The sequence below is a fragment of the Xyrauchen texanus genome, chromosome 37 (assembly GCF_025860055.1).
Source record: "Xyrauchen texanus isolate HMW12.3.18 chromosome 37, RBS_HiC_50CHRs, whole genome shotgun sequence".
Taxonomy (NCBI): domain Eukaryota; kingdom Metazoa; phylum Chordata; class Actinopteri; order Cypriniformes; family Catostomidae; genus Xyrauchen; species Xyrauchen texanus.
In genome coordinates, this window is record NC_068312.1 from 18,505,680 (window position 1) to 18,518,526 (window position 12,847).

A 12,847-nucleotide genomic window follows, 5' to 3' on the forward strand; every position below is an offset into this window, starting at 1 on the left:
ATAATATTAATCTAGGTCATTACTTTTAATTGACTTTACAACCGTTTCAACCCTAATCCAAAGCACAACTGCAGAAATAACTACTGTGAAAAGTGCTCCAATATCTACTCCAGTAACATAAATCACAAGAAGGTGGCCATACTTGATATTCGGGATATGCCATTTAGCAGACAATATTCACCCAAATGGAGTTAGAGTTCAGTAACTTCATAGAGCTGAGAAACTCCAGATTGTGTTCTGCTGTACATACAATAATAAACAAAGTTCATCTAAAAAAATTATTTAGATGTTGTCACATCTGAATTAACTGTTGATTCAAGTCAAAAATATTATTTAACATGCCTGAATCAAACTGCATTAGGTTCACCAACAAAAGTCATTGTTAAGGGTTAGGTTACTTGGGTCAGAAATTCATTTTTAAGGTAACAATTGCAGTTTTACACTTTTTACAGTTAGCTTGGGATAGAACTAGCTAGCTTTATGTTACAAGCTTTGATGCTTGACCATCAGGCTTCAATTTGTCAGTTCACCAAAACCCTTGCTTTCACAGATATAACCACTCCTGCAACCCCAAACACAACTGAGATAATAACGACAATGGCAAGTCCTTCAGCATCTACTTCAACAGAAATACCAAGTAAGTGATTGTAGAAAACTCTTCATAGAGATTTTCTGTGTCAGGTCTCCGGTTACTTTGGATACTATAGTTAAACTTGATGGGACACTTTATTCTGTTTGCTCTACTACTATTAAATGATGTTGCTACATTACATGGAGGTGAAAGAAATGTGAAAGAAGGTCCTTGCTTTAAATAGGCTTTACCACCTTTTAAACTCTGGTCCCAAACACAACTGAGGGAGTAATGACAATACCAAGTGCCTTAAAATCTACTTCAACCTCAGAAACACAAAGTTAGTTATCATATAAAAATGTCATGGGAGAGAGGTTTTCTGTATCCGATCTGTTCTCAGTTTACTTTGGATACCACAGTAAAACTTGATAATACATTTTCAACTGTTCGTTGTACAAAAATTGTTGGGTCGTGTTGCTACACGAAAGTAAATATACCAACCTTTACTTTGAGAAAATTTGCAATTAATATTAATATAATTTTAAATGCAACTTTCTCACCATTACCAACTTTAAAAGCAACTTTAGGCTTTACCACCCTTTCAACACTGGTCCCAAACACAACTCATGGAATAACGACAATGACGAGTACTTCAACATTCAATTCAACAGCAGAGACATCAAGTACGTTATCATACAAAACACTTCATAGAAGAGAGCTTTTCTGTTTCATGTCTTGTCACAGTTTATTTTGTATACTCCCTCTAAGTGGGCATGGCCATGAAGTTTTGATATTTTCCCGCAAGCATGCGCTTATTCTATGCGCAAGTGGGTTGGTGAAATTGTGCGCACAAATTGCTAATGGGCTGGGTCAAGTTCGATTTAATTCTGAGGTTCTTCTCTGGTTCTTTCACCATCTGCATCAGACTGCATTCCCTGTCAAGCAACGTAGATATATATCAAGAAAGTCCATTCATAACTATTTGGTAGTGTAAATGGGCTGTATGTAATGCATTAGAAGAATAGAAATATAGACCATTTGTGTCTTAACATTCTTTTGTGCAATTACTACATCCCTACTGTAAACTGCCTTCCATTTTGTCTGCCATCGTGCCAGTGCAATGGTGTTTAACGGTGAACTACAAGAGAGGAAGTTTGTTTTTCCTCCTGCCTCCAGACCATGGTTTATGTTCTTTATCGGTCTGTCTGTTTTAAAAGTGACTGATCCCTCTTTAATATCATCTGCTAGTGGAATCCCCAAACTGAAAATGTAGGAACTGATTTTTTAAACGTCTTAGCACAATGACCTTTTTATCAGGAAAATAGTTCATTGCACTTTACGCCAATTTATTAACATGCAATACACCCACAGTTTGCGCCCCTGCAATCACAAATAGAGCAAACACTGTCACCCACGTGTATAATAATTTCATATGTAGTAAACAATTTTTGTATACTGGCACAAAATTGTGCTTTGAATTAACCCTCTTTTGAACATTGGATAAAACACATGGTCATTGCACACAGCACTGTGCCTAGCTCGCTCATGTAAATGGAGCCCCTGGAGTTTATGTTATAGTATGTTGTGATGCATATCACAGCAAAACAAATTCACTCTGTCTTAGATCAGTTGGTTGTACTAACATGATTGAGTCATGTTGCAACACAGAGGTTGAAAAATCAACAGTTACCAGGACGAAAAAGGTTACAAATGAAAAGAATATAATAATCTAATAATATTAATCTAGGTCATTACTTTTAATTGACTTTACAACCGTTTCAACCCTAATCCAAAGCACAACTGCAGAAATAACTACTGTGAAAAGTGTTCCAAAATCTACTCCAGTAACATAAATCGCAAGAAGGTGGCCATACTTGATATTCGGGATATGCCATTTAGCAGACAATATTCACCCAAATGGAGTTAGAGTTCAGTAACTTCATAGAGCTGAGAAACTCCAGATTGTGTTCTGCCCTACATACAATAATAAACAAGTTCTTCTAAAGAAATTTGCTTGATTTGGTCACATCTGAATTAACTGTTGATTCAAGTCAAAAATATTATTTAACATGCCTGAATCAAACTGCATTATGTTCACCAACAAAAGTCATTTTTAAGGGTTAGGATACTTTTGTCAGAAATTCATTTTTAAGGTAACAATTGCAGTTTGCCACTTTTTACAGTTAGCTTGGGATAGAACTAGCTAGCTTTATGTTACAAGCTTTGATGCTTGACCATCAGGCTTCAATTTGTCAGTTCACCAAAACCCTTGCTTTCACAGATATAACCACTCCTGCAACCCCAAACACAACTGAGATAATAACGACAATGGCAAGTCCTTCAGCATCTACTTCAACAGAAATACCAAGTAAGTGATTGTAGAAAACTCTTCATAGAGATTTTCTGTGTCAGGTCACCAGTTACTTTGGATACTATAGTTAAACTTGATGGGACACTTTATTCTGTTTGCTCTACTACTATTAAATGATATTGCTACATTACATGGAGGTGAAAGAAATGTGAAAGAAGGTCCTTGCTTTAAATAGGCTTTACCACCTTTTAAACTCTGGTCCCAAACACAACTGAGGGAGTAATGACAATACCAAGTGCCTTAAAATCTACTTCAACCTCAGAAACACAAAGTTAGTTATCATATAAAAATTTCATGGGAGTGAGGTTTTCTGTATCCGATCTGTTCTCAGTTTTCTTTGGATACCACAGTAAAATTTGATAATACATTTTCAACCGTTCTTTCTACAAACATTGTTGGGTCGTGTTGCTACACGAAAGTAAATATACCAACCTTTACTTTGAGAAAATTTGCAATTAATATTAATGTAATTTTAAATGCAACTTTCTCACCATTACCAACTTTAAAAGCAACTTTAGGCTTTACCACCCTTTCAACACTGGTCCCAAACACAACTCATGGAATAACGACAATGACGAGTACTTCAACATCCAATTCAACAGCAGAGACATCAAGTACGTTATCATACAAAACACTTCATAGAAGAGAGCTTTTCTGTTTCATGTCTTGTCACAGTTTATTTTGTATACTCCCTCTAAGTGGGCATGGCCATGATGTTTTGATATTTTCCCGCAAGCATGCGCTTATTCTATGCGCAAGTGGGTTGGTGAAATTGTGCGCACAAATTGCTAATGGGCTGGGTCAAGTTCGATTTAATTCTGAGGTTCTTCTCTGGTTCTTTCACCATCTGCATCAGACTGCATTCCCTGTCAAGCAACGTAGATATATATCAAGAAAGTCCTTTCATAACTATTTGGTAGTGTAAATGGGCTGTATGTAATGCATTAGAAGAATAGAAATATAGACCATTTGTGTCTTAACATTCTTTTGTGCAATTACTACATCCCTACTGTAAACTGCCTTCCATTTTGTCTGCCATCGTGCCAGTGCAATGGTGTTTAACGGTGAACTACAAGAGAGGAAGTTTGTTTTTCCTCCTGCCTCCAGACCATGGTTTATGTTCTTTATCGGTCTGTCTGTTTTAAAAGTGACTGATCCCTCTTTAATATCATCTGCTAGTGGAATCCCCAAACTGAAAATGTAGGAACTGATTTTTTAAACGTCTTAGCACAATGACCTTTTATCAGGAAAATAGTTCATTGCACTTTACGCCAATTTATTAACATGCAATACACCCACAGTTTGCGCCCCTGCAATCACAAATAGAGCAAACACTGTCACCCACGTGTATAATAATTTCATATGTAGTAAACAATTTTTGTATACTGGCACAAAATTGTGCTTTGAATTAACCCTCTTTTGAACATTGGATAAAACACATGGTCATTGCACACAGCACTGTGCCTAGCTCGCTCATGTAAATGGAGCCCCTGGAGTTTATGTTATAGTATGTTGTGATGCATATCACAGCAAAACAAATTCACTCTGTCTTAGATCAGTTGGTTGTACTAACATGATTGAGTCATGTTGCAACACAGAGGTTGAAAAATCAACAGTTACCAGGACGAAAAAGGTTACAAATGAAAAGAATATAATAATCTAATAATATTAATCTAGGTCATTACTTTTAATTGACTTTACAACCGTTTCAACCCTAATCCAAAGCACAACTGCAGAAATAACTACTGTGAAAAGTGTTCCAAAATCTACTCCAGTAACATAAATCGCAAGAAGGTGGCCATACTTGATATTCGGGATATGCCATTTAGCAGACAATATTCACCCAAATGGAGTTAGAGTTCAGTAACTTCATAGAGCTGAGAAACTCCAGATTGTGTTCTGCCCTACATACAATAATAAACAAGTTCTTCTAAAGAAATTTGCTTGATTTGGTCACATCTGAATTAACTGTTGATTCAAGTCAAAAATATTATTTAACATGCCTGAATCAAACTGCATTATGTTCACCAACAAAAGTCATTTTTAAGGGTTAGGATACTTTTGTCAGAAATTCATTTTTAAGGTAACAATTGCAGTTTGCCACTTTTTACAGTTAGCTTGGGATAGAACTAGCTAGCTTTATGTTACAAGCTTTGATGCTTGACCATCAGGCTTCAATTTGTCAGTTCACCAAAACCCTTGCTTTCACAGATATAACCACTCCTGCAACCCCAAACACAACTGAGATAATAACGACAATGGCAAGTCCTTCAGCATCTACTTCAACAGAAATACCAAGTAAGTGATTGTAGAAAACTCTTCATAGAGATTTTCTGTGTCAGGTCTCCGGTTACTTTGGATACTATAGTTAAACTTGATGGGACATTTTATTCTGTTTGCTCTACTACTATTAAATGATGTTGCTACATTACATGGAGGTGAAAGAAATGTGAAAGAAGGTCATTGCTTTAAATAGGCTTTACCACCTTTTAAACTCTGGTCCCAAACACAACTGAGGGAGTAATGACAATATCAAGTGCCTTAAAATCTACTTCAACCTCAGAAACACAAAGTTAATTATCATATAAACATTTCATGGGAGTGAGGTTTTCTGTATCAGATCTGTTCTCAGTTTTCTTTGGATACCACAGTAAAACTTGATAATACATTTTCAACCGTTCTTTGTACAAACATTGTTGGGTCGTGTTGCTACACGAAAGTAAATATACCAACCTTTACTTGGAGAAAATTTGCAATTAATATTAATGTAATTTTAAATGCAACTTTCTCACCATTACCAACTTTAAAAGCAACTTTAGGCTTTACCACCCTTTCAACACTGGTCCCAAACACAACTCATGGAATAACGACAATGACGAGTACTTCAACATTCAATTCAACAGCAGAGACATCAAGTACGTTATCATACAAAACACTTCATAGAAGAGAGCTTTTCTGTTTCATGTCTTGTCACAGTTTATTTTGTATACTCCCTCTAAGTGGGCATGGCCATGAAGTTTTGATATTTTCCGCAAGCATGCGCTTATTCTATGCGTAAGTGGGTTGGTGAAATTGTGCGTACAAATTGCTAATGGGCTGGGTCAAGTTCGATTTAATTCTGAGGTTCTTCTCTGGTTCTTTCACCATCTGCATCAGACTGCATTCCCTGTCAAGCAACGTAGATATATATCAAGAAAGTCCTTTCATAACTATTTGGTAGTGTAAATGGGCTGTATGTAATGCATTAGAAGAATAGAAATATAGACCATTTGTGTCTTAACATTCTTTTGTGCAATTACTACATCCCTACTGTGAACTGTCTTCCATTTTGTCTGCCATCGTGCCAGTGCAATGGTGTTTAACTGTGAAATACTAGAAAGGAAGTTTGTTTTTCCTCCTGCCTCCAGACCATGGTTTATGTTCTTTATCGGTCTGTCTGTTTTAAAAGTGACTGATCCCTCTTTAATATCATCTGCTAGTGGAATCCCCAAACTGAAAATGTAGGAACTGATTTCTTAAACGTCTTAGCACAATGACCTTTTTCTCAGGAAAATAGTTCATTGCACTTTCCGCCACTTTATTAACATGCAATACACCCACAGTTTGCGCCCATGCAATCACAAATAGAGCAAACACTGTCACCCACGTGTATAATAGTTTTGTATGTAGTAAACAATTTTTGTATACTGGCACAAAATTGTGCTTTGAATTAACCCTCTTTTGAACATTGGATAAAACACATGGTCATTGCACACAGCACTGTGCCTAACTCGCTCATGTAAATGGAGCCCCTGGAGTTTATGTTATAGTATGTTGTGATTCATATCACAGCAAAACAAATTCACTCTGTCTTAGATCAGTTGGTTGTACAATCATGATTGAGTCATGTTGCAACACAGAGGTTGAAACATCAACAGTTACCAGGACGAAAAAGGTTACAAATGAAAAGAATATAATAATCTAATAATATTAATCTAGGTCATTACTTTTAATTGACTTTACAACCGTTTCAACCCTAATCCAAAGCACAACTGCAGAAATAACTACTGTGAAAAGTGTTCCAAAATCTACTCCAGTAACATAAATCGCAAGAAGGTGGCCATACTTGATATTCGGTATTTGCCATTTAGCAGACAATATTCACCCAAATGGAGTTAGAGTTCAGTAACTTCATAGAGCTAAGAAACTCCAGATTGTGTTCTGCTCTACATACAATAATAAAAAAGTTTGTCTAAAAAAATGTGCTTCATGTGGTCACATCTGAATTAACTGTTGATTCAAGTCAAAAATATGATTTAATATGCCTGAATCAAACTGCATTAGGTTCATCAACAAAAGTCATTGTTAAGGGTTAGGTTACTTAGGTCAGAAATTCATTTTTAAGGTAACAATTGCAGGTTACCACTTTTTACAGTTAGCTTGGGATAGAACTAGCTAGCTTTATGTTACAAGATTTGATGCTTGACCATCAGGCTTCAATTTGTCAGTTCACCAAAACCCTTGCTTTCACAGATATAACCACTCCTGCAACCCCAAACACAACTGAGATAATAATGACAGTGGCATTTCCTTCAGTATCTTCTTCAACAGAAATACCAAGTAAGTGATTGTAGAAAACTCTTCATAGAGATTTTCTGTGTCAGGTCTCCGGTTACTTTGGATACTATAGTTAAACTTGATGGGACACTTTATTCTGTTTGCTCTACTACTATTAAATGATGTTGCTACATTACATGGAGGTGAAAGAAATGTGTAAATAGGCTTTACCACCTTTTAAACTCTGGTCCCAAACACAACTGAGGGAGTAATGACAATATCAAGTGCCTTAAAATCTACTTCAACCTCACAAACACAAAGTTAATTATCATATAAACATTTCATGGGAGAGAGGTTTTCTGTATCAGATCTGTTCTCAGTTTACTTTGGATACCACAGTAAACTTGATAATACACTCTCATCCAATTATTTTACCACTATTGAATAGTGTTGCTACACAGACCAGAATAAACCAGCTTTAACATTGAAAATAGTTGCATTTAAAAATTATGTACTGTAACTTCAGTATATTAATCAAAGTCCTATCTTTCAATAGACTTTCCCACCATTTCAACCCTGGTCCCAAACACAACTAAGGGAGTAACAACTATGACAAGTGTCTCAACATCTACTCCAACAGCAGAGACATCAAGTAAGTTATCAGATAAACCCTTCATGGGAGAGATTTTTTGTGACAGGCTGGTCTGAATTTACTTTAGAAACCACAGTAAGACTTGATAATACACTTTTAATATGTTTTTTGCAAAATGGAAATAATCCCTTTGAATATTTACCCTGATAAAATGGAGCTTTTCATGGTTCCAGCAAGCCCAGTGGTTAATCACGGTTTCACCACTGAACTAGACTAATCGATGATTACAGGACAGACAGAAATCTTGATGTTGTGTTCAACGGTCAGTTGAACTTCTCGGACCACATTGAAAGGACTGCCCGATCATGCAGATTTGCTTTGTACAACATTAGGAAGATCAGACCCTTCCTCTCTTAGTATGCTACGCAACTCCTTGTCCATGCTCTTGTTTTATCCAGACTGAACTACTGCAACGGTCTTCTGGTGGTTCTTCATGCATGTACAATAAAACCTCTGCAATTGATCCAGAACACGGCGAAACGATTGTGCTTCAATGAGCCCAAGAGAGCGCACGTCACGACTCTCTTCATCAAACTGCACTGGTTGCCAATGGTTGCACGTGTTAAGTTAAAGGCATTGTTGCTTGCTTACAGAATAACCACTGGCTCCGCATCCCCTTATCTTCACTCACTACTTCAGGTCTATGCACCCTCCAGAAGCTTTTGTTTTGCAATTGAAAGGCGCTTCATGGTGCCTTCTCATAGAAACACTAAATCACTTTCCCGAACTCTCACTTCAACTGTGCCCCGCTGGTGGAACAGCCAACCAAACTCTAACAGAGCAGCTGTTTCTCTACTCTCTTTCAAAATAACACCTAAAGACACAGCTCTTTCGTGAGCACTTGACACTACCATTATATTGCACTCTCTGATTAAAAAATAAATAAATAAGAAATTCCATTCTTCTTCTGTCTCTCACCTTATGTGTATTACATGTACTTCTCTAAGCAATTTTGAAACCTGTATTACAGCACATTGCTGCTACTGCTACAATTGTCCTACTGTCTCCTTTTGGATAAATCGCTTCTGTTGTTCTCCTCATTTGTAAGTCGCTTTGGATAAAAGTGTCTGCTAAATGAATAAATGTAAATGTATGACTTAAAATAAAAATAATATCGATTAAGGCTGGGTAAAAATATAAATTTACCGATTAATCGTGATTTTGAAATCTATTCTTAAAATACCAAGATAGGTATTTTAATATGCAACTTTAAGCACTTAGATACTTTCACTGCATGTTGAGAGGAAAACTTTGGTTTGACTTGTTCCATTCAATGTGTGTCCAAAGACGAGATCCATGCAATCCAGATGTGCTTGATAATATTTCCTTTCTCTACTGTCAGCTGTTGATTAAAACAACAAAAACGAAACATGTAATTCTAATAAAGAAGCTGTGTGACTTCACTCTTGTTAAAGTGCTCATCCAGCAAAACAAATGCTGAACAGCTGGTAGTCTTAAAGAGGCAGTACCGTTCTACATAATAATGTAATCTAAATACTTGTAAATAATACAAATAATGCATTTAAACAAAAAACATGTAAGCCTCTCTCTCTATATATATATATATATATATATATATATACTGTATAGAATAAAACAAAAATGTTCGTTTTACTCAATCACATACCTTTAAATAGTAAATCCAGAGAAAGTGACAATTTTGCAGTGGTCTCTTAATTTTTTACAGAGCTATACAGTTGAAGTCAGAAGATTACATACACCTTAGCCAGGGCTGGACTGGTAATATGGCTTACCGGCACTTTGGGGCCGATCTGGGGTGAACTGGTTATCGGGAGAACCGAGCGGGTCGATGGGTTGGCCGCGAAACAGGCCAAATGGGCCACGATAAGCTAAATTGAGCCGCCGCGTTATGCAGAACAGGCCAGATGCTATGTAAAATCCTGGGTCGATTTCTCTTCCCAGCCCAGCCCTGACCTTAGCCAAATACATTTAAACTTAGTTTTTCACAATTCCTGACAGTTAATTTTAGAAAACATTCCCTGACTTTATTTTATTCTCTTTGCTCGCACACGCTTTTTCAGTCCTGCCCACAAATTTTCTATTGGATTGAGGTCAGGGCTTTGTGATGGCCACTCCAATACCTTGACTTTATTGCCTTAAGCCATTTTGCCACAAATTTGGAGGTATTCTTGGGGTCATTGTCCATTTGAAAGACCCATTTGTGACCAAGGTTTAACTTCCTGGCTGATGTCTTGAGATGTTGCTTTAATATATCCACATAATTTTCCTTCCTCATGATGCCATCTATTTTGTGACTGGTGAAGTGCAGCATTTCCTCCTGCAGCAAAACACCCCCACAACATGATGCTGCCACCCCCATGCTTCATGGTTGGGATGGTGTTCTTCGGCTTTCAAGCCTCACCCTTTTTCCTCCAAACATAACAATGGTCATTATGGCCAAACAGTTACATTTTTGTTTCATTAGACCAGAGGACATTTCTCCAATGTGCACTTGCAAACTGTAATCTGGCTTTTGGAGCAGTGGCTTCTTCCTCGCTGAGCAGCCTTTCAGGTTATGTCAATATAGGACTCGTTTTACTGTGGATATAGATACTTGTCTACCTGTTTCCTCCAGCATTTTCACAAGACCCTTTGCTGATGTTCTGGGATTGATTTGCACTTTTCGCACCAAACTACATTTATCTCTAGGAGACAGAATGCTTCTCCTTCCTGAGAGGTATGATGGCTACGTGGTCCCATGGTGTTTATACTTGTGTACTATCGTTTGAACAGATGAACGTGGTACCTTCAGGTTTTTGAAAATTGCTTCCAATGATGAACTAGACTTCATCATTGAGGTCCACAATTTTTTTTCTGAGGTCTTGGCTGATTTTGTTTGATTTTCCCATGATGTCAAGCACTGAGTAGGCCTTAAAATAAATTTACATCCACAGGTACACCTTCAATTCAGCCAATTAGCCTATCAGATGCTTATTTGCTAATTGCCTAAATGCTTGATATAATTTTCAGGAATTTTCCAAGCTGCTTAAAGGCACAGTTAACTCCTAATATAAACTTCTGACCCACTGGAACCGTGATATAGTTAATTAAATGTGGAAAGAATCTGTCTGTAAACAATTTTTGGGAAAATTACTTGTGTCATGCACAAAATGTATATCCTAAGCGACTTGTCAAAACTATAGTTTGCTAATATGAAATCTGTGAAGTGGTTAAAAAATTCTTTAATGACTTCAACCTAAGTGTATGTAAATTTCTTCAACTGTGTGTGTGTGTATGTATTTATATATATATATATATATATATATATATATATATATATATATATATACTGTCTACTAAAATTACCAAAATTATGAAATATTAATGATAAAATAATTTGTACCAAGGTGTATGCAGCATTAATCTGCTGTTATTGCGAGTTTCATGGCTTATGTGGCCCGGTTTTGTCTTTATTTTTGTTGATGAATTGACATCATAACTGGCAACTTATCATTTATTGGTAACATTAAATTATATTTAGCCTTTAGGAAACATCTTTGGTTTTGTGTCAATGAAGGGGTACTTGAGTCCTATACATTGATGAGGCTCTAAAATGTAAAGATTAAAAACACATGTTTAGAACCAGCGACACACTAGTCTAGAAACTGCTTATTGGAAGTTTTTGTTGTTTATTTCCACAATATGTACTCTATATTTTAGCTTTACTTAATATAAAGTTACTGTATTACTGTAGTTAGTACTACCAGCTTGTTCATTTGATCTTTTAAACCTTCCATGCACCACCTGGTGGATATTGTGAGACGCATAACAAATATGTTTAAATTCCAAGTGGCCCACCAGACCTATCCTGCTTGAGAACACATAATGGGTTGTGTGAAGCTGTTTGATGCATGCAAAATTTTAAAGGCCACATCTGTAGGAACTAAACTATCCATGTGACAAGATCAACAAAATCCCTTTTACAGATATGACTACCCAGTATCCACCCCTGCTCCAACAGCAGAAACTCTGCGTAAGTGATGAGACAAGAGAGTCTTGATGTAAAAGAGTCAGGTGTTATTATATGTTATGATATAGGTTTGTCACAGAACATGCCAAAACTTGATAAAACACACTGAGATATGCTTGTTATACCACAGTCCATCAAGTTGTGTTGCTAGACAAAGATTTAAGAACCAATCTTTATTATCAGGAAATCCAATGTTATTAATAAAGGTCCTTGCTTTTCACAGATGTTACCATCCTTACAACCCTGTTCACAAACTCAACTGAGATTATAAAGACAAGTGCTACTCCAACATCTATTCCACAAAGTAAGTGACCATAGAAAAACTTTGATGTGTGAAATAATTCTGTGTTTTCATTTTATGTTCAAATTTAGGTATGATATTAAGAAACGTAATCTTATCTGGAACAAATAACAATAACGAGTGTTAATACAATTAATAATAAGTATGGGTGCTACAACAGTATGGAACATAAAGAGAGTATATGAGTTCTGATTTAAAATAAGCATGTTTAAACTGTATACAGAACATGGTGTATTTAGATATTATGATTGCTAAGACTTGCCATGTTAAACCAACTTAATTTTCTCTAGATCCCATTTAGCACACAGTATGCATTACTGTTAACACCTGATGCTGGTTTCCCCCACATGTAATGGAGTTTGTTAGCTTTGTGTTAGAAGCCTATGGCAGGGTTGCACCTACAAGGATTATTTTGTAATTTAAAT

General features: G+C 36.4%; 1 protein-coding gene across 32 annotated transcripts in view; it reads left to right on the forward strand.

The window, feature by feature from the left end:
* Nucleotides 1–12,847, forward strand: part of LOC127630422 (adhesion G protein-coupled receptor F5) — a 53,978-nt gene that overhangs the window by 20,474 nt on the left and 20,657 nt on the right. For 3 of the 32 annotated variants that reach the window (XM_052107898.1, XM_052107913.1, XM_052107905.1), the window contains 9 exons: nt 551–637; nt 1,150–1,254; nt 2,853–2,939; nt 3,452–3,556; nt 5,154–5,240; nt 5,753–5,857; nt 7,455–7,541; nt 8,035–8,130; nt 12,345–12,425. In XM_052107898.1, the coding sequence (XP_051963858.1) occupies nt 551–637; nt 1,150–1,254; nt 2,853–2,939; nt 3,452–3,556; nt 5,154–5,240; nt 5,753–5,857; nt 7,455–7,541; nt 8,035–8,130; nt 12,345–12,425 (840 nt within the window). The remainder of the gene's footprint in view (nt 1–550; nt 638–1,149; nt 1,255–2,852; nt 2,940–3,451; nt 3,557–5,153; nt 5,241–5,752; nt 5,858–7,454; nt 7,542–8,034; nt 8,131–12,344; nt 12,426–12,847) is intronic. The other 29 variants (XM_052107900.1, XM_052107899.1, XM_052107904.1 and 26 more) reach the window with 29 other exon arrangements.